We start from the raw sequence: 24,546 nt of genomic DNA on the forward strand, positions 1-24,546 counted from the left end.
TCAAAATTAAGAACAAAAGAATAGGAAAACCAAAATCAGTTAAGTACGGGACTCAGGCATAAATAACTGCTGTAAATATGATCACAAAATTCATTATAAAAACAAAACTATTGAAAATAAAGAAACAGGGTTAGAGAATGAGTTAAGTAAGAGGGATCCACCCCTCTGATTAATGATACAAAGCCCGGGAATTAGGAGAAAAAAAGGATGGAAATAAAAGCAGATGAAATTGCCTCTTGCATGAGGAAGGAAAAAAATGCCGACATCTACACCAAGGCCTGAAAGAAAAGCAGGAGTTGGCCAGAAGAATGGTGGGTTTTCTGGTGGCCACAGCAGAAGCCCATCCACTCTGGCTGAGGTAAACAGCAGTTTATGGGAAGGATATCAGGATTTCATAGAAGCAGGGAAAGGGCAGAAGTTCCAGATTCAGAAAGAGAAACAGGCAACGCTGGGGGCTGGTCACCAAGGTCATCTGCACTGGTATCAGAGCACTGCCCCGGGATGCAGGCGCCCTAACCAGGTGTCTGCCCTTGTGTCCTTCTGCCCTGGACTCGAGGTCCCCAAGGAGAGAGCCTGGTTGAAGCCGCCCGCTGCTGGCTGGAGGAAGACAGGACTTTCCCTGATGGCCCCACAGAGACAGCGCACCAGCCAGAAGGGGTTCAGGAAACCGAAGACTCAACAGGAAGAGGGTGGGGGTAAGCGCTTCCAAAACAGTAACTGTTCCCTCCCTCGGGGATGACGCGACCTGGGCTGGTGAGGGGAGTGGAAGCCAGACCACAAAGGGCCTTGTAAGTCATGCTGAGAAGTGTGTCCATTTTCCAGATGAAAATGGGAAATAAATGAAAGGTTTGGAGCAGGAGAGTAACAGATTCCATTTAGATTTTAGAAAGACGGCTCTGGCTGCTGAAAACATGCAAACCTGTGCACCAAACTGGTGTGGCTTCCAGCAGCCTAAGGTCGCATGTTTGGAACAGCGATGAGTTTTTGCCTGGAAAAGCTCCAGGTTACCAAAAGAACTTACCCTTTGTTCCAGCCAACAGCTGAGAGAGGCCCCTGACCTCCCTTTTCTGAGACTATTTATTTTAAAAGCTTCAATTGTAAATCCTTCTTATGTCCTACAGAAAATTCTGCCTGTACCTCCCATAGCCCAAGAGTGTCTTTAAGGACCTCTAAGCTGTTCCTGTCCTAAGGACAGGGCCTGTCTCCCACCCTCTGTGGGAGGGTATACTAACTTCAGCAAATGTGTTAGCAGGCACTGATGGCCGAATCACCCAGACAGGAACCACTTACCTGCTTTTTGTAATTTCTTCACATCCCTGACTCTGCTCCAGCCCCCACTCACTCCCTCTCCCTACTCCCTCACTCTCCCTTTAAAACACCCAGTCACCTAGGCACAGGTCAGAGTTGAACTTGGGATACCCTGGGGTCTCTCCTTTATTCCAATAAAATCCATCTTTACCTAGTGTCTGGTTTTGTTCATCTTTGACACTGCAATGTGGAGACAGAATTGGAGGGAGACTAATTGGAGACAGTTGCAGAGATCCCTGTATAACAGGAATGGCCCAAACCAAAGTAACATCTCTGAGTGGTGGAGGAGCACATGAGGGCTCAAGAGAGGAAATAAACTTAAGATCAGTGGATTTTGGTAACTGACTCTGGGGACCAGCCAAGAGAGCCAAAGTATCAGAATAGTGAAAAAAAATTTTATGCTGAAAAACTGTGTTCCCTACCCCTCCAAATAATTGATATGCTCTACGCTATCCACTCATAAGAACGAGGGAACTGGTCATTTGGCTCAGAGCCAAATTTAAATCTCATTCATAGCAATAATATGGACTCTTGTCATTTGTGGTTTTCTTTTCCTTGATCCTGACTTTTACCATCTATACTTATTTTATTGTTATGCTGTGTATATCCTTTTTTGGTAAGGTGTCTAAAATACCTTAAAATGACAAAATAACCAAACAACTCATCAGTCCCATATCCTCAGTCAAAACCATTTTCCCCACTCTATGACCTAAATCACAGCAAGATCCTTTTTGACCCACCTCCTAGAGTAATGAAAATGAAAACAAAAATAAACAAATGGGACCTAATGAAACTTAAAAGCTTTTGCACAGCAAAGGAAACCATAAACAAGATGAAAAGACAACCCTCAGATGGGAGAAAATATTTGCAAACGAAGCAACTGACAAAGGATTAATCTCCAAAATATACAAGCAGCTCATGCAGCTCAATATAAAAAAAACAAACAACCCAATCCAAAAATGGGTGGAAGACCTAAATAGACATTTCACCAAGGAAGACATTCAGATGGCCAACAAATACATGGAAAGATGCTCAACTTCACTAATCATTAGAGCAATGCAAATCAAAACCACAATGAGGTATCACCTCACACCAGTCAGAATGGTCATCATCAAAAAATCTAGAAACAATAAATGCTGGAAAGAGTGTGGAGAAAAGGGAACCCTCCTACACTGTTGGTGGGAATGTAAATTGATACAGCCACTATGGAGAACAGTATGGAGGCTCCTTAAAAAACTAAAAGTAGCACTACCATATGACCCAGCAATCCCACTACTGGGCATATACCCTGAGAAAACCATAATTCAAAAAGAGACATGTACCACAATGTTCATTGCAGCACTACTTACAATAGCCAGGACATGAAAGCAACCTAAATGTCCATCAACAGATGAATGCATAAAGAAGATGTGGCACATATATACAATGGAATATTACTCAGCCATAAAAAGGAATGAAACTGAGTTATTTGTAGTGAGGTGGATGGATCTAGAGTCTGTCATACTGTGAAGTAAGTCAGAAAGAGAAAAACAAATACCGTACTCTAATGCATATATATGGAAACTAAAAAAGCAGTACTGATGAACCTAGTGGCAGGGCAGGAATAAAGACACAGACATAGAGAATGGACTTGAGGACACAGGTGGTGGAAGGGGAAGCTGGGATGAAGTAAGAGAGTAGCATTGACACATGTACACTACCAAACGTAAAGTGGATGGCTAGTGGGAAGCTGCTGCATAGCACAGGGAGATCAACTCGATGCTTTGTGATGACCTAGAGGGATGGGATAGGGAGGGTGGGAGGGAGGCTCAAGAGGGAGGAGATATGGGGATATATGTATACGTATAGCTGATTCACTTTGTTGTACAGCAGAAACTGACACGAGCATTGTGAAGCAATTATACTCCAATAAAGATGTGGAAAAAAAAAAAAGAAAAAAACACTTTCCTGTCTTCCTCACTTACTAATGGTGCCATCCATTCCCCCATAACTAGCTTTCAGACCTCATCAACTAGCAGTGACTCTTCCCCCTGCCTTTCCTTTGTTGCTCACAATCAGATTGTCTGCATGTGAAGAAATTTTTAAATCAGTCCCCTCCTTTTCATTCCTACTTGCTATGAGTTTAATCTTTTCTTCTTGCTTAAAAATTCCATTAGCCTCTTAGCCAGTTTCTTCACACCTTCTGACTATGCATCATTCCCATATTAAATTCTGATTATTTTTACTTTTCTGTTTTAAAACTCTGATGATGCACCAGAGCTAATAAATTAAGTTCAAACCCTTCATTCTGGCTTTAAAGATTTCCTCTTAGTATATTTTACTATAAAAAAAGCTACAAACACTTTTAGAATCTCCTAAACTGAGTGCACATGTGGGTGAGGTGGGGGGGGGGGTATCTACTTTTCTTTGCTTCATGTTTCTTTCCAGGTCCCAGATACCCCTGGCCTCTCACTCATGGAGGGGGAGGAAGAGTGAATAATGCTAGTGGCAGATGTGGGAGCTGTAGCTCAATGGTTCCTCCCTCTCCTGGGTGTGCCTGCCTGCTGAGAACATGCACTCTGGGCCTCTCTTAGACTTGACATAAGCTTGCTGTAGAGAGGCCTTGCCCCTGGGAGGGGAAGGGACGAGAGGAGTGCTGGGATTATTCAGGATGGACAAGCCCCAATCCAGTTCTGAGGTTTGGCATCAGGAATTCCATTGTTGCCACACACTTGAATGAATTTGAAGACCAAGACTAAAACATATGAAAATTGAGCCTTCTGGAGGCCGGAGGAATTGATTGGTATAATTTCAGTTTTGTGAGGACTATACCAAGCTCAAGCCATGCAGGGATTTTTAATCTTTTCACAGTTTTTCACAGCTAATACTTCGTGCTTGATTTTTCATGAAGTTGGCTCTTAGCTGCTTCAGCCAGTGTGAATGAGTTTAAGCCTCGGCTGCCTAAAGATTTTGATCTGCTGGCTTTGTATACAGGCAAGGGCTCTCTCTATATTGCCTGGGCTGCAGGCACTGACCACTTCAGGTGATCTAGAACATTAGCCACACAGGCCTTAGCAAGCAAACCTGGGTTGAGGTAGAATTTACTCTGTGGGTAGCTGCAGACGACCTTGAACAATACATGCCCAGGTAGGTCTATGCCTGAAGATAGGGCTGATATAGGGATTTAACCATCAGGAGACAGCCTTTGAGTCCCAGTGAAGTCTTTCTTGCCTTGAAAGAGGCAGAGTTTCAGCAGCATATTTTCCTGCTTCTGCTGTGGTTTTTTAATTTTAATTGTTTTTTTTTAACTGAAGTATAGTTGATTTACAATGTTGTTTGTGTCCACCTGTGGTTTTCAGCCAGGTCGGTAAAGATAGGTAAGTTCCACATGGGTCACTGAGCAATAGCATATGAGATTCTAGCTTTAAATTGTTAACATTAAGCTCAGATAGGTAGTACCAGATCTTACTGCCCAAATTCTATTTTACACTCAGAGCCAGAGGAATTAGTCTTAAATTTATGTTACTTGTCAACAGTCTTGAGTCACCCCCAACTATGCAAACTCAAGATGGCCCAAATTTGTTAATTTCATGAGTTCAAGCCAAGGCTTTAGATTTCAGACTGAAATCATAGGCTCAACCATAAAAGGATGGTATATTTACAATAAGAACAAATGGGCATCTGTATTGAAAAAAAAAATGCCATCTTCTTAGATTATACTAGAGAAATAACTGAAATAAATTATTGCTGACCCAAAGACAAATAAAAATGCTGACCATTTTAAAATACTGTCTCTAGGGGGACATGATTGCTCAAAATCTCACAGAAAAACTGGAGTGAAAAATGTCAGTCTTCATATCAGAACATAAGCACAGGGAAAACTAAAATAAAAGAAAGGAAGAGACAGATTAAGCTGGAAGAATATTTCTTAGGAGTAAGGTTAAAATCTTAGAAGATATATTAAACAGAAATTAAACTAAAATGAGACCTCAAAGACCTTTAGATATAAAAGGAAAAGAAAAACACACTAAGGTTCTAACTGGTATTAAAGAAGGTTTTAGATAGAGGGAATATATTTGGTTGTTACTAGATTAGAAACAGTAAATCAAAAAGTTTCAAAATTATCCTGCCAAAATCTGTTATGTACTGAATTGTGTCCCCCTACAATTTACATGTTGAAGATCTACCCTCCAATGTGACTGTACTTAGAGAGGTCTTTAAAGAGGTAATTAAGGCTAAATGAGGTCCTAAGGGTGAGGCCCTAATCCAATAGTCCTGGTGTCCATATAAGAAGATGAAAAGACACCAGGGATCCTTCTAGCTCCATGTGCACAGAGAAAAGCCCATGTGAGGACACAGCAAGAAGACAGACATTTGCAAGCAAGGAGAGAGGCCTCAGGAAAAACCAAATCTGCCAATACCTTGATCTTGGACTTGTCAGCCTCCAGAATGATGAGAAAATAAATGCCTATTGTTTAAGCTACCCAGTCCATGGTATTTTGTCATGGCAGCCTGTTATAGGCTGAATATTTGTGTCCCTCCAAAATTTATATATAAAGGTTGAAGCCTTAACCTCCAGTGTGGCTATATTCAGAGATGGGGCCTCTACGGAAGTAATTAAGGTTAAATGAGGTCATAAGGGTGGGTGGGGACTTGATCCAATACGAATTAGTACCCTTATAAGAAGAGACAGGAAAAGGCCTGTGCTCTTGCGCTCTCTCTCTCTCTCCACTAGCACAAAGAGGAGGCCATATGAGCACACAGTGAGATGGCAGCCACCTATAAGCCAAGAGAAAAGGCCTCAGAAGAAAATCTATCTTATTGGCACCTTGATCTTGGACTTCCCAGCATGCAAACTCCTTAGCAGGGAAGACAAGCCTTTCCAAAACCTGGTTTCTATGTACTTCCCTGAATGGTTTCTTGATACCATGCAGGTACCTCTGCATCCTGGGTGCCAGTTGTACCTTCCAGTTGTAGGCCTCTGAGCTTTATAAACTTTATCATATGTTTCTTCTGTCTGTCATGCCCTTTTATCTTAGTCCATGTAGATCTTGCATGGCTCAACTTAAGGTATCTTATCACTTCTTCTCTGAAGCTCTTAAGTCTTCCAGGTAGAATTACCCATGCATTCATAGCACCTATAACATTTTATTTTTCTTAATATTTTGTCAGTGCTTATTAAATTCTAAGTGAGTGGTTCTCAAACGATGTGATGTAGGCCCCTAGAAGGCATTTTGCAAATGCAAGGAGCATTTTTGGTTGTCACAAGATTGGAGCTTTGGAGAACTCTACAAATGTTCAGTGTGTAGGGCCAGGGATGCGAGATGCCTGCAATATGCAGACAGGCCGGTACCAAAAAGGAACTGTAGGCATCATGTCCAACTTCTGAATGTTCTTCTGGGCTTCCATGTAGGTGAAAAACTTATTAATTGTCTGAGTTGAGATTCAAATTCTGGTTTATATATAACCAAAAGTATGAATTCATGGTATTAATGTATATTGAACTCACAGGAATGTAACTACCATATAAATTGAGGAAAGAATGCATTTGGTTTTTGTTCAGAACTTTACCAAGAGTTGTTCCCATTACAGAAAGCCAGGTCACCAAGAGTAGCAGCATGGGTGATATTTGAGTCACCAAAACAACACAACTGCATTGGTCTGCGTTTGTAGCTATAGAATCATGGTGATTCAAAGCAAATGTACAAATTTCCTCATTTAGCTCTTCTTTCAAAATGTCAAATATAGATTTTAAATATGGACAAGTATTCAGTTAAATATTAGAAGCTGGGTTTTACAGTTTTTTGTACAAATGAACAGTCACCAACGTGCCTACTCTGCCAGCGTGCTTTTTCTCATTAAGCTGACAAACACATCAAGATTAAGCGAGCATTTTACAAAGCAACATGTTGATTAAATTGGAAGAGATATATATTTCTATATTTAAAGAATACTAAAAACTGCAATACTGTCCCTGGAACGTTTGACAATGTTCTATGCAGAAGGAGACAGGTCTCATTGTTTTCTACAGAACAACGTAAATGATCACAAAATATGGCATGCCACACAATATTCAAGAAAAATTAATCTTAGCTGTATAAAAGATAACTACAAAGAGGAAGAAAAGATCATATTAAATCATTTCCTCTATTCCACTGCAATGCTGCTTTAAGAGGGTTACAAAAGACACTGAAATCAGCTGCATGATGTAAACGAGTAGATGAAAGCATCCTTTATGATAAACAAGCTTTACCATTTGCATATGTAAAGTTTCCAAGGCCTGAAAAAATTGTAGCAAAAATGTCATTTTCAAAATGACTGACAATGAATACAAAAGAATTGTCAATATTTGAAACCCTCAAAATTACTTAAAAGAAAATAAAACTTTTCCAACATCATTACTTATTTAACAGATGGAGAGTCAGTAATGTTAGTTCAGAGCCAATTTAAAAAAGAACCACCAAATGTTTTTACAAAGTCATTTCATTATTCATTAGCAATACTTAATTACCAAGAATCTTAGAGAAAGAGGCCACAGATCAATGAATGTTTAAAAGTAATCCCTTCAATGACAGATTACCCATAATTTATCAAATGTCAGTGAAGAGTTTGAATGTCTTGTCCAAATAAGATGGCTTTCCAAGAAATTTTTTTTTTTAAAGATTTGGCTCACATTATGGACTTATGTGGAATTTTTGATGTAATCAATGAAAAAAATAAATATTAAATTTGAAATACTGCAAAACAATGAGGTATATCTTTTAAGCTATATTTGCAAAGGTCTTTCTCTTTATTCAATTTATAAATATTTAAATTTATATTTTGTATATAATATGCATATTTTTTAATATACAGAAAAATTGAAAGACTAGGACAATAACCATACTTATCCTCACTACCTAGATTCAAAAATTTATTTTGCCATAATTTCTTCCTATACGTATATTTTAGCTAAAACATTTCAAAATAAAATATACATATCATGCCACTTCATCCCTGTATTCTCAAGCATAAATCTCCTAAACATAAGGTATTCTCTTACATAACCACTATGTCATTACCACATCAAAAAAATTTTGGAATAATTATCTAATGTAACCTAATACTCAGTCCATTTTCAAATGCCTCCAATTGTCCCCTAGATACCTTTTATTATTGTTTTTTGTTATTGTTTTTAAGGGGGACTCTAATCAAGTTTCACATATTGCATTTGTTTGTTGTATTCAGTCTCTTTTAATCCAAAATATTTGTCGACCCTATCTTTAAAAAAAATTTTTTTTTACATTGACTTCTTTCCACCAGACCAGTCATCTTTTAGAATTTCCACATTGTAGATGTTTCTGATTGTCTCCTCATTGTGTGGTTTAACTTATTCCTCCCTCCCTCCTCTATAAACAGGAAATTGTAGGTTTCATTCAATTCATGTTAAACATTTTTGGCCAGAATACATCCTATGTGATGCTGATACTTCCTATTTGCTCACATAGGAGATCGGAGAGGTCGACTCTATCCCTATTACTAATGCAATTACCTGGGTTAGAAGGGGCAGTCAGATCTCTCCAATGTAAATGCACATTTACAGTGTAAATGAGGTCCCTCTTAAACTTAAAGGAAAGGGGATCAATCTCATTACAGTGCAGGGAATTATCTTGGCTTTTTCGACAAATCGAATATTTTAATATAACCTTGTTCACTGATGATTTTTATACTTTCCAGCTTTGCAGCATAATCTATCTAACATGAGGATAGATGAAAGGATACTGACTCAGAAACAGATTGCTCTCATGTGGATGCTATGATGATTAGATTTAAAGATCAGTTAACATTTTATAACACCAGATGGGGTGGTTTTAAGCAGATGTGGAACATGTTAGCCAGAATTTTCAAGAAAAATTAATTGAGCTTCAAGACTTTGAGGACAAAGCATGATTTAATCAGTCTAATTTAAAAGGTTTGGGATCCAGCTAAGACTTTCACACCCACTTGTCTAAAAAGAAGCTAAGTTATGGCAGCATTTTCTACTACCTATATAGTTGAGAATGGTTTCAGTCCGTGCACTTACTATAAAAGTCTACAGGACATTTTAAACGAACGTTAATAGACAGTACAAAATATTAAAACAGACATCGGAAACACAGACATGTCCTTGAATTTTAAAGAAAGGTACTGTTTTCAAATATTTCATATTTTTATATAATCTAAAAATTTCTAAGTAGTATGATAAGATATTATGTTATGAAATTTACATTTGAAACTATGTATTTATTTTTTGGTTACTTTTTTTTTTTTTCCTGTTTAATTCTGATACTCAGAGTCCCCAGAGGCCTAGCACAATCTCTCCATAGCCTTTTGTATGAATATGCTCTAAAATTAGATAATGGTGATGGTTGCCCAACTCCATAAATATATTTAAAAACACGGAATTGTATCCTTTAAGTGGGTGAACTTTATGATATAGAAATATCCCAATAAGGTTTTTTAAAAAAGAATGACTGATTGATTGAATAAATCTTAAACTCATAGTCCCCATCCTTGACAAATCATAGGACTTTATCAAATGTTCAGCCAATTATGATTTTGCACTTTCATTTGAAATTCTAGGTATTCTTAGAATATCAGACATACAAATACATTTTATATCCAAAGCAAAATATAAATTACTATTTTATTTTAACCATCAGAACAAACTTTATTCAATACACCAACTCAGCAGCATAGTGTAAATTCAAGAGAAGGGAAATATTGACTTGTTTTTTCCTATACTGGTAACTTACATTAAGCTCAATTAAACAACAAATGATACCTAAGAGGTAAGGGATAACTTGTCCAGGGTGGATCCCTTGCAGGCAGAGCTTCATAGAAACCCGTTTCAGCCAACTACATAAGAAATAAACCCTGGTCAGTCTCAAGGATTGGATCCTGGCACCTGATCTCACCTGGGAAGGAGCTGGTGCTTCCCTAGCTGAGCTGGCAGATTAGGGCTGCAGCCAAGGTTCTGCAGAGTCACACTACCTTGGATCTTAATTCCTCACTATGCCAGGGGAGGGGCTGATGCTATCCTATGCTTGCAGTTTAAAGCTCCATAGCCTAAGGGTCTCAGTTGGATTCCTTTCCCAGAGTCTAACATCTGGCCCTTAGAAGGCAATGGGCAACAGTGGTTTGACACAAATACTATTGCACCCCATGCCCAGCTCGACATTGTTCCAGAAGGCTTGGTGCCTTTCCAGCTTGGTCCTTTGCCATTTTGACATACCATTAGTATACCCTTATCCATCCTAAATATATTTCTAGAAAGACTACTGGAATGGATAAAGATTTTAAACATTGTTCAGTTTTTTAAATTGAAGCACAGTATTGTGTTAGTTTCAGGTATACAGCAAAGTGATCTAGTTATATTTTTTTTTCAGATTTTTTTCCCTCATAGGTTATTACAAGATATTGAATACAGTTCCCTGTGCTATACAGTAAATTCTTGTTGCTTATCTATTTTATGTATACTAGTTTGTAGAGTCAAATTTTCATATTTATTTACTTTGTTAAAGAAAAGAAAAATCCAAGATAGTTTTTTATCATATTGAGAAAATACAGATGTACGAATGTATAGTGTTGAACATTAAACATCACCTTAGAGTTACTGTCAAGCTAGAAGTTACTTGACAATTACTTTCCCCCCTTTTTTTTCCTTTTGGAAAAATTAAGTATTTCTGTTATTAATAATTGGTTAATAAACCTGGCACTTTGACTTAATTCTTCTGCTGAATTTCAGTAGCACTTAAAGTATATTCTCAACTCAAAAGTATTTTTCTTGCTCTTCCAGAGCCTTGAATTTAGTATATTCTTTACCTCCTTGTCTGACAATGTGAGACAACAGTTCATAAAAAGCAGTGGTGAGTATACATAATACAGATGGTGTGAAACCTAGGTTCTTTTTTTCTTTTTTGTTTACCTTATTTGAAAAAGCACTTCTAACAACAATTCTCCTTGTTTTTTTAACTTTATTTGCATGACTCCTTGATTGATTCAACATGTTTTTAAGAAAGTCCTGTTCCCTCAGGCTGCATTACAACGGGGCTAGATGGTCCTCCTGAGACAGAAGCTGAAGTAAACCACACAGGAGAGGAGTAAACAGACATATAGAATAAGCAGACTTTCACTGACCCTGGTCGACATGAAATCCTCCCTAAATGTCAACCAGGCTCAGACTTGCAAATCTAAAATAACCTCATGTGGAGAAGCAGGTCAAACCTTTTTTGGCTAGTAATAGAGGTACTATTCCATGATTTAAGAAAAAGTTTATTCAGAAGTTGTACACTAAAGTTTTAGAAATGAATTAAGCATACCGATCTGTAAAGTGTCCATAAAGCACTGGAGATTCTGTTCTAGAAGAAATGAACTACTGTTTCCTGTTTACTGCATTCTGAGCACTTTAAAGAACAAAGTCAGCCGGTAAGATGGGCTGAGGGCACAGGTAAGGAGACGCTGGACATCAAAGAGCCTCTCAGAGTCTGTCAAGGCTCCCGGGATGATCCAGATTCTGGCCACATGATTGAGCCATTCCAACGCTAAATAGTTGGCTCATGGGCTCACCCATCACAGCAGTGAGATTTAGGGGTGCTAAAATATGCTTTGAGAGGACGAACACCAAAGACTGCTGGGGATGCCCACCAATCATTGCCTTGGTCCTCAAATCACACAACTAATGTGGGTGACTGCTGTTTTGCTCAAAGCAATTTTTTTTTTTTTTTTATGTTCTAGGTGTAAACAGCTTTTTGGGTTTTTTTTTTTTAACATCTTTATTGGAGTATAATTGCTTTACAATGGTGTGTTAGTTTCTGCTTTACAACAAAGTAAATCAGTTATACATATACATATATCCCCATATCTCTTCCCTCTTGCATCTCCCTCCCTCCCACCCCTCTAGGTGGTCACAAAGCACCGAGCTGATCTCCCTGTGCTATGTGGCTGCTTCCCACAAAGCAATTTTAAAAGACTAGTATAAAAAGAGGAAAGGGAGAATGATGCAAACAAGCAACATCTTGACTACTCTCAGATGACCAGGATCATCAGCAATTGTTAGCAAATATTTAAATGGAGTTTCCCAAATTCATCACCCCAAAACATGCTGTTGACTGTCTGTCTCTGTCATCTCTGCCTTGCTCCCCCACTAGGAGGCTGTGACACTTGTTTAGCTTGAAGGCTGACCCTACACAAATTTTCAAAAGAACACAAGTTTGGTTTCCAGAACCCTACTTTTCACAGCCTATAATTTTGAAGGCAGGCTCTTTGGTCCACAGGATAAAGGGGTTTCCCATACCTCACCGTGCGGGCTGTATTTAGACTGAAACCAGGTCCACGGATGGCATGCTCAGTGTCCATCCTTTCGGCTGGGGTGTTGCAGGACCAATTCCTTTTAGGTGCTGGATGGATTCCAGGAGATTCTCCTCTTTAAGCTCACTCTCCACAAAGGCATTTCTCTCAATGACTTGATTCAGCACTGCTCTGTCTTCCAGAGTAATGATTATGACATACTGCCCTCTCTCCAGTCATCACTTGTTTGTTCCCAGCTCCCTGACACATTTCTGTAGTTGTTCTTCAATCACTTTAGTCTATACAGTATCATCCTCTCATGCTCAGATCTCCTGGGAGCCTTCTGAATATTACACTTCAAACTTCCCTTTGGTCATGTCTGCCTCCATATGGAGTCCATTATTTTTAGGCAGAAGGTCCCTGTTCCCAGTTTAATTTGTTCTAGCTGTGTCTCCAATCCAACTTCATATGCTCAGCTCTCCTCTTGGAATCCTCGTATTCACTACCCTCTGCTTACGTGTCATAGCAGAGCTTCCTAAAAGGCAGTGTCTTCCCCCCAGAGCATGAGTCCCCTTTAACAGACAACCAAAAAGCCCATATAAACCAAACACCACGGAAGAAGACATGCAATTCTTCATCTCACTGTTTCCCATTTAAAGGGACTCTTTTGATATCAGATAAGCATTGTTTTCAAAAACACAGAAGAAAGAATGTGCATGGTTACGGAGAAACAGTAAAGAGATAAATAGAGGAAATGAAAAAGCCCACCCAGAATTTACACAATGCCTTGTCTTTAGTAGTAAGTCTTCAAAGAAGATTTAAATAGATAGAATCTACATGAAATACTGACCATAGAAATCAAGTTAAAATTTTGCTTTGACTATAATCTGAGTTTCAACCATTTAAAAAATACTATATATGCAAAATCTTATTGGTTGGTGACAAATACACTATATTAATGAATCCCAAAGCTAGGTTATCTGTTTGTATATATAAGTCTACTAGATTACATTTTAGCTATAACAGATAAATCAATGGTTCTCAACCCTGATTACATATTAGAATTACCTAGAGAGCTTTCTAAAAATATGCATGCCCAGGCCCAAGCCAGACCAATGGAATCAGAATCCCAAGGAGTAGGGCCTAAGCACAGTAAAAGATCATTACAGTATATTATATTCTAAATTTAGGAAAGAGCTTACAGATCATTTAGACCAACTCTATCATTTTATAACAGAGAAACTAAAGCCCAGAGACTCCTGGTCCCCACCTGGTCAGTTGCACTGACACTTAGGGACTGAGCCAGGCCTAGAACCTAAAAGTCTGTGTCCATCCACGCTCCTTCCTTCACCCTGACTCATTCGTTTGTTAATATATTCATTCAGGAAATATTTTGAGAGCCCATTATGTGTTAAGCCCTAGATAATAACACCTGCTGCCATTATGGAACATTGCTGGAAAGAATCCAAATGTCCACCAACTGGTGAGCAGATAAACAATACAATGAAATAATATTCTACAATAAAAAGAAATAAACTACTGATACAATCGACAAAGCAGACGAATCTTAAAAACACTCTGCTACGTGAAAGAAGCCAGGTGCAAAAGACCATGTTTATATGATTACATTTATATAAAATGCCCACAAAAGGCAAATCTGCAGTGACAGAAAGTAGATTAGTGGTTTCCTGGGGCTTGGAATAGGAGCAGGGGTTGGCTGAGAATGGACAGGAAGGATCTTATACAGGGTGATGAAAATGTTCTAAAACTGGATTGTGGTGATGGTTGCACAACTCAAAAAATTCACTAAAAATCATTAAGTTGTTCACTTACAATGGGTAGTTTTATGGCCTGTAAATTATCTCAATAAAACTTAAAAAAAAAACACAAAAACCTGGGGCTTCCCTGGCGGTGCAGTGGTTGAGAATCTGCCTGCCAGTGCAGGGGACACGGGTTCGAGCCCTGGTCTGGGAAGATCCCACATGCCGCGGAACAACTAGGCCCGTGAGCCACAACTACTGAGCCTGCGCGTCTGGAGCCTGTGCTCCGCAACAAGAGAGGCCGCGATAGTGAGAGGCCCGCGCACCGCGATGACGAGTGGCCCCCGCTTGCCGCAACTAGAGAAAGTCCTCGCACAGAAACTAAGACGCAACACAGCCAAAAAAAAAAAAAAAAAAACAACCTGCTGTCATTTATTAAATACTATATAACAGGAATTTGTACTAGGATTTAAACAGTACTACCCTCAGTGATATGCTCATAAATTTTTTTAAAACAAGTTAACTAATATAAAGACTGTTTAGCACACAATTTACAATTAATGATACAATACATAAGACTATTTATTATACTTCAGTATGACTTGCTATTTTTTGCAAAATCCACTCAGTTTTTATAATTATTTCACCAACAATAGTGTCACAAATTCAAACAATAAATAAATGCTTGATTTCTCTCTAATACAGCAAGGAAGTTGCTCACGTTATTGACCAAGAGTATAGTTCTGACATGAATGTTGGCGGAGATTTTGTTTACATTAAGGACAAAAGTGAAACAATGAAGATGTATGCCAAAACTTCGCTTGTTTTTCAATGATGTAAGCGACTTTTTTGCTGAAATAATGAGAGTTGTCAAAAAATGAAAGAATATTTCCTCAGTTGGGGGGAGGGGGTATTGACAATGTGACAGCCCCAGACATGAAACATTTTAAGTTTAATCTTCGTTAACATTTTTACTATTACTTTCTTAAGTCTGGAGACAGCCAACAATAATTCAAGCCCTGCTTTGTAGCATTTGACAATTTCCATGGTGTAAATATTCCCACCATGGCTGGTTTCAAGCTACCAACATACCACTGAATGCAGAGTTGGGAAGAAATATGCAGTATCATACCACTAACCAGTATTTCCACATACACATACAATAGACATAAATAATCTTACCAGCAGAGCTAAGAGTAAAACAATTAGAAAGAGATGAGTTTCAAGTTTTTTAGCCTTTGTTTCTAACATAATTTAACTGTAAATTTATGGAATTTAATTTTTAAATGAATTCGTGAAATTTTAACAGTGGGCACTCATCAACTGGCTGTAGCATACAACCAACCGACTGCCCGTTTTACCAGTGAGAAAACGGAAGCTCAGAGAGGCAGTCACTAACTAGCCCTGGTCACACAGCACAGTGCCAGCCAGGTCGGTCTAATTGCAAACCTTCTCCCTTCCACCGTGCCTCTCCTTCAAATGTAGCTGGTGACCGACCCACACATCAACACCCAAACACTAACGTCAATGGATTGGTCATTTGTTGGATAACCATTGCTTTCCTTTCCAATAGGTGGAATGGGAACTCTGACCAGGGCAAGGGGGAAGAAATAAAAGGAAAGAGCACATCTACCCGACAGTTTTGCTCAGGACATGGCAGGATCCGACCCTTCCCGAGACTTGGCTGGGTCAAGATTCAGCAACCAGCAATCGTGTGACAACTGGTAGAAATGATAGACCATTGTGTGGTTTTTTTTTTTTTAACATTTGTCATTCAGTATTCCTTTTCACACATTTTCACTATAGTTACTGAAAACGTTATTTAAGACTTACCTTAGAGGTCACAGCAAAGGCCAAGTATTAAAAATCAAATAAGTTTCCAAGAGAGAAAAAGGTTTCAGGAGTAAATCATTTAGTTCTCCACACAAATACTCCTTGGCCCCCGGTCTGGTCCACTCCTTCTCCACGGTACCATTTTCAAATCGGCCGCCTCTGCCTTCCTTGACTGCTAATTACTGGGGCCCGGTTGTGACACTGCCACATCCCAGCATCACATCTCCCTTTTCAGTCAGCTTTTCAGTCAGAAATATTTTAATGAGCGTCCTGACGCCACATAAGATTGCTCAGGAACAATCTGAATTTACATTGTGGAGTTCCACTACAAAGTGCTTTGAAACGTTTTAGGCAGAGAAGGTTCCAGGCAAAAAGCGCTGTCCCGCCCAGCACCTCAAGACCTCAAGTGCGCTCACCAAACCGGCGGACGCCGGCGGTGCCCGCGCGGCGCAGCTTCTCCCGCCAGTGCCCACAGCACATGCGCAGTCAGACCCCCCCGGCGGCCGCTCAGCTCCGCCCCTCGGAGACGCCGGGTTCCCTGAAAGGCACAGAGCGTGGAGACGCTCAAGCGCGGGCTGCAGCCGCGCAGGCGCAGTCGGGGCGCCATCGCGGAGCCAACCAGTTTTCCTTTCGCGGGTACTGGGTCGTTGGTTTGCTAAGTGCAGTTGGGCCCGGCAGGTGCTGAAGGGTTGGGGTCGTGGACCCCCGCCAGGTCTCAGCAGCACGGAGGTGCAGGCTGTCGCCGAGGGCGCGGGGCCGGGCGCCGCTAGCGGCGCGCTCCGCCCCGGGGCCCCCGCCCCTGCCCCCGGCCAGGCCCGGGCTCCAGCCCCCGTCCCAGCCGCGGCCTCGCAGTTCACCCTGCTGGTGATGCGCCCCTGTGGAGGGCCGGACGAGGCTGTGGCCGAGGGCGTCCTGCGGCAGGCTCCGGCCCTGGGGGGCAGCGCCGGGGCGGGCAAGCCCGTTCGGTACCTGTGCGAAGTGGCTGGGGATGGCGAGGAGGAGGTGGGGGAAGACGAGACAGACCTGCTGGACACTTCGGACCCCCCGGGGGGAGGCGAGAGCACGGCTAGTTTGGAGGATCTGGAGGACGAGGAGACCCACTCTGGGGGAGAGGGCGGCAGCGGTGGAGCCCGGAGACGGGGCAGCGGCGGGGGCAGCATGAGCAAGACCTGCACCTACGAGGGCTGCAGCGAGACCACGAGCCAGGTGGCCAAGCAGCGCAAGCCGTGGATGTGCAAGAAACACCGCAACAAGATGTACAAGGATAAGTACAAGAAGAAGAAAAGCGACCAGGCCCTGAACTGCGGTGGGGCCGCCCAGGCTGGCAGCGCAGGAAACGTCAAACTTGAGGTATCAGCTGGGGTCTGGGGGAGTGGGAGGTGGAAAAAGAAACCCCACTCTGTCCGCCTACCGCCTCCCAGATGCGCCAGGTTGCTGTGGCTGGACTTGTGGCTGAGAGTTAATGAGTACTTGCCCTCAAGTACAGTTTATACAAACATATGCAAAGCCTGAACGGTTCTGGTGCATCTTTGTGAGAGATGAATAAATCTCAATGAAAATGATGTGACATGTCAGCAAAGCTGTCGTTTCAAAGATCTGGGATATGGGCTGGAAGGGCAGATAGTAAATGATTGACCTGATTCATCACTAGAGGAGCAGACTTAGGAACCTGCGTGAAATTGGTACTTTGGAGAAGATAATCTCTTCCTGTTTTCACTACCGTATTCTCGGTATCCTTTTCTTAGTATACCTATGCTTAGTACCCTGTTCTCAGTACCCCTATTTAGAGTACTCTTTTAGTGTTCTTAGTGTTATTTTCTCAGTTAAACCTATTCTCAGTTCTCTGTTTTTAGTACTCTGTGCTTAGTACTACTGTGTTCTCAGTGTCCTGTTCTCAGTTGATATAGTCTTAGTATCCCAATTCTCAGTAAATAAGCCACTTATTACAGAATAAAATAGTCATTTGTCCCTCTGTTTGTCCCAAACGTACCCATTCACTTCAGAATTCTTTACAGAGAGAGGAGATAATATACTTCTTTTCAAGAAGGAAGTATTTTACCTGTAGCAACTTTTTTTTTTTTTAATTGCCCAGCATTTACATCTACAGTTTGAGGAAAATGTACAAAAGGCAAATATATACTGAATTCGAATCTCTCCCTCCACCCCCCCCAACAAAAAGAACCTTAATAATTTTCCTATTCTAAAATAATTTGCATGATTTTTTTAGGGAAGAGAATTAATTGCTATAAGCAACAAATAATAGCCATTTATCTTACAGTATGGGACACTTTACCAGTTCTGAGGAATCAAGAGCTGTAAGTCTTTGTTGAACTGAGTGTAAAGAAAATAACTAACAGGGACAGGCAGGATACATTAAGGGCCAACTGTGTACAGTGGTGCTTTAGTAGTGGAGAGGACAGATCATTGTAGGCTAAGATATTCTAGAAAGGCTTTGCAAAGAAAATACAACTCATACTATAAGCCAGAAAGGACGGCTAATAGTATGTGCTTAATCAGCTAAGTTTCTTAATGTGCCAGGCACTGTGCTAAACTGTAAATGGAGCCTCACACCCTTCAGCAATGAGATAAGTACTATATTTTACATACGTGGAACCGAGGCACAGAGAGGTTAAGTGACTTGGCCTAGGTCATGCAGCCAGCAAGTACTCAAACCCAAGCAATCTGGTTCTAGAGCCTTCACTCTTATCCCCACACTATACTGCGTCCCTAGAATTTTGGTGATGAAAAGAAAGAGAATACATTTTAATAAAGGAAGGGAAGTGGGAATACAGAAGGCACTTTTGGGAAGGCAGCAAGGGGACCATTCTAGCTAAAGCAGAATATTTATGTGGAAAATTCACAAAAGATAAATTTAAGAGTTTGAAGCCAATTTTTGTATGATGTTGAATGCCAGGCAATGGATTTTGAATTCGGAGTCTTCAAAAGAAAGTTCCTAGTTAGGAAGTAACAGGGGCTCCTACTCTGATGGGGTGGATTAAAGTCAAGAGCCTATAGATTTAGAGATGTTTTAGGAGATGATTATAGTAGGACTGGTAGGTGGTGATGGGGTCTTCTGCCACAGTGTGAGCAGCAAGATTAGAAATTAAGGTATTTAAAAATCAGTATTTCTTACACAAATCAAGGTTAAATGAGAAACAAATGTATATAATATTTAGTCGATGTATCTAAAAATTATGCTGTGTGAGAGACACATGAAGGAACCAGAGATGAAAGAACTGACCTGTGGGATTGATCATTATCATTAGATATCTAAAAGGCTATCATTTGGAAGAAGCAGTAGACTTATTTTGCATAGTTCTGGAGTAACCAGGACTCTTAGGTGAAAATCAGAGGGGTTATGTGTTTCAGCTCAACCTAAGTAAACGCTCCCTACATGTTAGATATTCAAAACCAAATAGGATGCTTCAAAAGTTGGTAACTCCTTAGGACAAAAAGTGTTGAAAATTTTTGAAAAGGGAATTCCAACACTTGTAGAAGTTTGAACTAGATGACTCAAGTTTATTTTCACTACAAGCTTCTGTGATTTTGTGTTATTAACATTCAGAATGTACACAGTGCTGTGTGTGAGGTTGTGAGAATGTAGGGTACTCCACCATCAATTTTGGCATCCCATTTCTTGTGCAATAAAAATGAAGCATAGTCCCATAAGTAGTTAATCCTATGGGGAGAGAGGAAGGAAAAAATTATTTTTGTTTTCTCTGGGTATTAGATTCCTCTTTTTACACTTTTTTATATTGTGAGGCTTAAAATGTTAAGGGATTGAACATTTTTTTAAACATCAGATTGATAAAGTTCTCATAGTGAAAGAGATAAAGGGAGTATTCTAATAGACAACTCAGAGGACATTAGAAAGAAGGTCAAGAGAAAAAAACAGCTTCAATAATAACCAAAATGAAGAGCAGAATAAGAGTGAATTCATACGTGCCATGGCTTATGTGACTTTATATTTAGTCAGAAGTTTTGGATGTGGTCAGTATTGTATCATGGTTTTATAAGAGTCAGAATGTTTCAGTGAACTAACATTTTGTTAGCCAGGAAAATAAGATTTTATCAGGTCAGTGGGGATACATAGTTGGTAGTAAGCGCTGCTGATTTTGTTTGAGGAAGGATGTCTCAAAGAGTATGGTGTCATTTTAGGACTTGCCTGTTTTGTCTACACCAGTGGCAGGAGATTACTAATACCAGTGCTTTCCAGTCTTTTCAAAGCCAGTTTGTCATTTTTCTCCTGGTGACTTCCAAATTTTGAAATCTTTGTGTATCAATTGCTTCTTTGAGTAATATTTTACTCCCCCTCCCCTTCTGCTGTTGTTAATTTGTTTGTTGTTGTTTTGTTGGGCAAAAAACTATCAAGAGTGTTGCATTAGCACTACATAAATGGCCTTTGAGTTCATATATTCCATCCAAAGGCAGGCCAGCTTTGGTTTGACCTGGATAGCTTTATCTGAAGAGAATGTTCAGTTTCCACTTGGCACTTTTTTGTAATATTGAAAATCGCTCACAAATGTTAAAATAGGTCCCCTTCCCCTACCCTACCCTACTATTGATTTTTGAGACCTTCTGGAGACTGAAGATCCCAGGTTGGAAGTCCTGGAGGGAGAGGGAGTGAGGCACGTTATATAAAGTTAACTGCCAACACTTTGCCTAATGACTTAAAGAGGGACTTTCTCAAAGGCTCCCAGGAACTGGGCAAGAAGGAAGAGAAGCAAAGACCTGTTCATTACATCATCGAAATGCCTCTAATCATGGATTATTATATCAACATTTAATCCTATTTGCATTTTTATCTTTTATCCCAGGAAAGTGCAGATAATATACTCTCCATTGTTAAACAGAGAACAGGATCTTTTGGGGATCGACCTGCAAGACCTACTCTTTTAGAACAAGTGTTAAATCAGAAAAGACTGGTAAATATCTGTTTGTAAAGTAGTTACAAATCTAACAGAAGTTGTTTGTTATAAATGGAACTATTTAGCTTCTGAGATCTTAAAATTTGTTAAACTGGTCATCAGAATAGAATTGTGGGGGCTTCCCTGGTGGCGCAGTGGTTGAGAATCCGCCTGCCAATGCAGGGGACACGGGTTCGAGGCCTGGTCTGGGAAGATCCCACATGCCGCGGAGCAACTAGGCCCGTGAGCCACAATTACTGAGCCTGCGCGTCTGGAGCCTGTGCTCCGCAACAAGAGAGGCCGCGATAGTGAGAGGCCCGCGCACCGCGATGAAGAGTGGCCCCCACTTGCCACAACTAGAGAAAGCCCTCGCACAGAAACGAAGACCCAACACAGCCAAAAATAAATAAATAAATAAATTTCAAAAAAAAAAAAAAAAAAAAAAAAGAATAGAATTGTGCCTCTGCCAGTACACGTTGGAATCTCATAAAGACAAAATTACAAAAAAAATATAATTTCACTACATAAAAATGAATATTGTAGTTAAAAATGGTGGTAAAAATAAAAATGCAAACTTGAAAATAACATATAGGAAAAACATTTGCAACAAATATGTAAAAGACTGTGGTGGGTATGGTTGACATTTTTATCACACAGGTGAGGAAAAAATTTTGGCCTCAATACATTGCAAAAAATATAAACAGAAAAAAGCAGAATGCTTCCCTTATATGATATGGAAAGATATTTCATATCAGTAAAAATCATACAATAAACAGTACAATAAGTGAAAACTATTTAAATGATAACACTCAGTGATGTTGAGGGTTACATGAAAGGGACTCATTCTGCTGATGGCATCTTGTATTAGGACAGCAGTTTAGAAAGCAGCTGGGCGGTCTGTATCAGGAGTCCTTAAAATGGTCATCCCTTCACTCAGAAATCATACTTACTGTGAAGACATTCTCAGGAAACAAATCCTAAATATGGATAAATTAAGCATAAGGATATTTGCCAGAAATGTTTTTATCACAAACAGTAAAATGGTAGTTTAAACAACCTCAATGTCCAACTGTCTCATAACAGCTAAGTAGACTTTAGTACATTTACTTAATAAAGGTTGGGCAGTCTTTACAAATAAATTTTAAAGAAAAGTAATAAATAGGAAATATACTATGCTGTAATATTAAATTTTAAAAATCAGTATTTAATGATAATGTTTCCACCTTATTTGGTTTATCTTGTTCACTTTATTAGGTTCAAGGTTTTTTTACCTTCATCAATTTATATAAGTATTTTATTTTAATAAAAACATATTAGCCATAGTCTATTATATTTGTCATATGAGTATAACTATATTTAAAAATGGTGAGTGTATAAAACTGTGTTGGTTGTTTCAGAGCAGTTGTATTTCTCTTCTGAAATTTTGGTAATGTGCTAATATTACTTTTATTATACATGTATACCTATATATACACACACATACCTATACACACAGACACATACCATTTTTAATTTCTCAGAAAGACTTAGTAAGCTAGTGGGAGGAACTTGAGTTCCAGTACTAGTCATACATGTATGTGTTTCTAAACTGGCATTTAACCATCTTCACATGGTGTGCCTTTTCATTTCCTTTTTTTTCTTGCTGTAATCCAGTGCTGTTCTTGGCTCTTATGTTTCGTAAAGGGTATACATGCTGGCATATCATAAAAGCATTTCCTTTGTGTGCAAAATCACCAATAAGATCAGGCTTCACCTGTGAGTTTTAGGTTTTAGTATTTGATGTATGACATCAAATTTTACTATTATTAGTTTGCAGTTTAATTGCAGTACATCAGATGCAGAAGTGAATTCAATTTAGGCATGTTTCGTTTCGTAAGCATATTGTATCTTGTGTAAGGATATAGCAGAGTAATTTTATAGCATGAATATGATCTAATCCCATAAAAATAATGCTATTAATAAATATATTTTTTATTTTTCCTTTTTAAGTCATTACTAAGAAGTCCAGAAGTGGTGCAGTTTTTACAGAAACAGCAACAGCTATTAAATCAGCAAGTTTTGGAGCAAAGACAACAGCAGTTTCCAGGAACATCAGTGTGAGCGAATTTATCAAGAAGTCCTACACGTTTTTTATCTTATTGTAGTGGATGGACATATTTTTATACTAAAGATAAATGGGGTAAGATTTGCCAGTAGAAGGTAAACAGTCATTTTCCTGTGAATGTATGTGTGCATTTGGGGACAAATAAGTATTGCACGTTGTGCATCTAATCCTTTCAGATCACTGTGGATTTGAAGAAATCAGCTTATCTTTCCAAAGTAATATTTAATTACAATGTTTTTTTAAACAAAATGTTTCTCTTCAGTCATTGTTACTGAAGGTAATGAAGCAGTTGCTTTCTGTGGAAGTCACGAAGTTAATAGATATTAATCTTGAATCATCTAACTCAGTGATTCTCATCAAGGGGCAGTTGGAAACATATGGGTATGTTTTTGCTTGTCACGGCGACCTTGAAAACTGCTGGGTTTTAGTGAATGGGACAGGAATGCTAGGTGTCTGGAATGGTCCTCCACAACTAAGAATTATGTTACACGCAATGCCAATAATCCCCGTTAAGAAACACTGAGAGCTACTTGTGATGATAAAATGTAGTTGGGGCACCTAGAACTGGGTTCTCGTAATAACCTTTTCTTTGCAGTTAAGACTGGAGCTGTCAAAGAGGTAAGCATATTTTCTGTGTATAAGGAAAGTGATCATTGTTAAATAGCTCTGAGATTAGGATGTGCATCTCCTTTCAGAGATGTGCTGGTAAAACCCGAGAGAGATTAACCAAGTACCCTGGAATGAGTGCATCTCCTAAAGTTGGCTTCTCTATTTCTTGTTACCTATTAGTATTGATCTCATTTAAAACAGACACTCTTGTGTGTTGAACTTGTGGACAGTACAAATGTATCTCATCCCACCAATGTCAGGACAAAATTACTTTTTTATACTCATTTTTTTTAAAAAAAAGAGATCCTGAATATAAGAATAACACTCCAGCATTTTGTCAGTGTTTTTCAAAATTGAGCTATTTTAAGATTGTGTTATTCCTAAGTAATGTTCAAAGAGTGATGGGTAATCTGGATAGATACTTTTTTCTTGTATTTTCTCCTAGGAAAACTTTTAAAAGGCAAAGCTTACCAATAAGAGTATCAAGTCAAATGTCAAGAAAGTATTTCCAGTGTTAGGACAATAAATGCATGTGCCTCAAGTTAAACTGTGCAAAAATTTGTTAGTTTCTTGGGTTTTAAGCTCTGAAATATATATCAAGTTAAACTTAGTCATGGCTGTTCTAAGATGTACTTAAGGACAGAAGGAATCTTTATGTTCATTTTTATATGTGTTTTATACCTGCATATCTGTGCAAAAATGCTTTTACCAGAATTATTCATTAAAGTCCAGTTACTGA

General features: G+C 39.3%; 1 protein-coding gene across 1 annotated transcript; it reads left to right on the forward strand.

The window, feature by feature from the left end:
* The first annotated feature begins 256 nt into the window (after positions 1-256).
* Positions 257-24,546, forward strand: RFXAP (regulatory factor X associated protein). Its single transcript, XM_059903408.1, has 5 exons — positions 257-695; positions 10,405-10,502; positions 16,539-17,537; positions 21,005-21,112; positions 23,084-24,546. The coding sequence occupies exons 1-5, from the start codon at positions 257-259 to the stop codon at positions 23,192-23,194; spliced, it is 1,755 nt and encodes a 584-aa protein (XP_059759391.1). The 3' UTR covers positions 23,195-24,546.

The sequence above is a fragment of the Balaenoptera ricei genome, chromosome 18 (assembly GCF_028023285.1).
Source record: "Balaenoptera ricei isolate mBalRic1 chromosome 18, mBalRic1.hap2, whole genome shotgun sequence".
Lineage (NCBI taxonomy): Eukaryota > Metazoa > Chordata > Mammalia > Artiodactyla > Balaenopteridae > Balaenoptera > Balaenoptera ricei.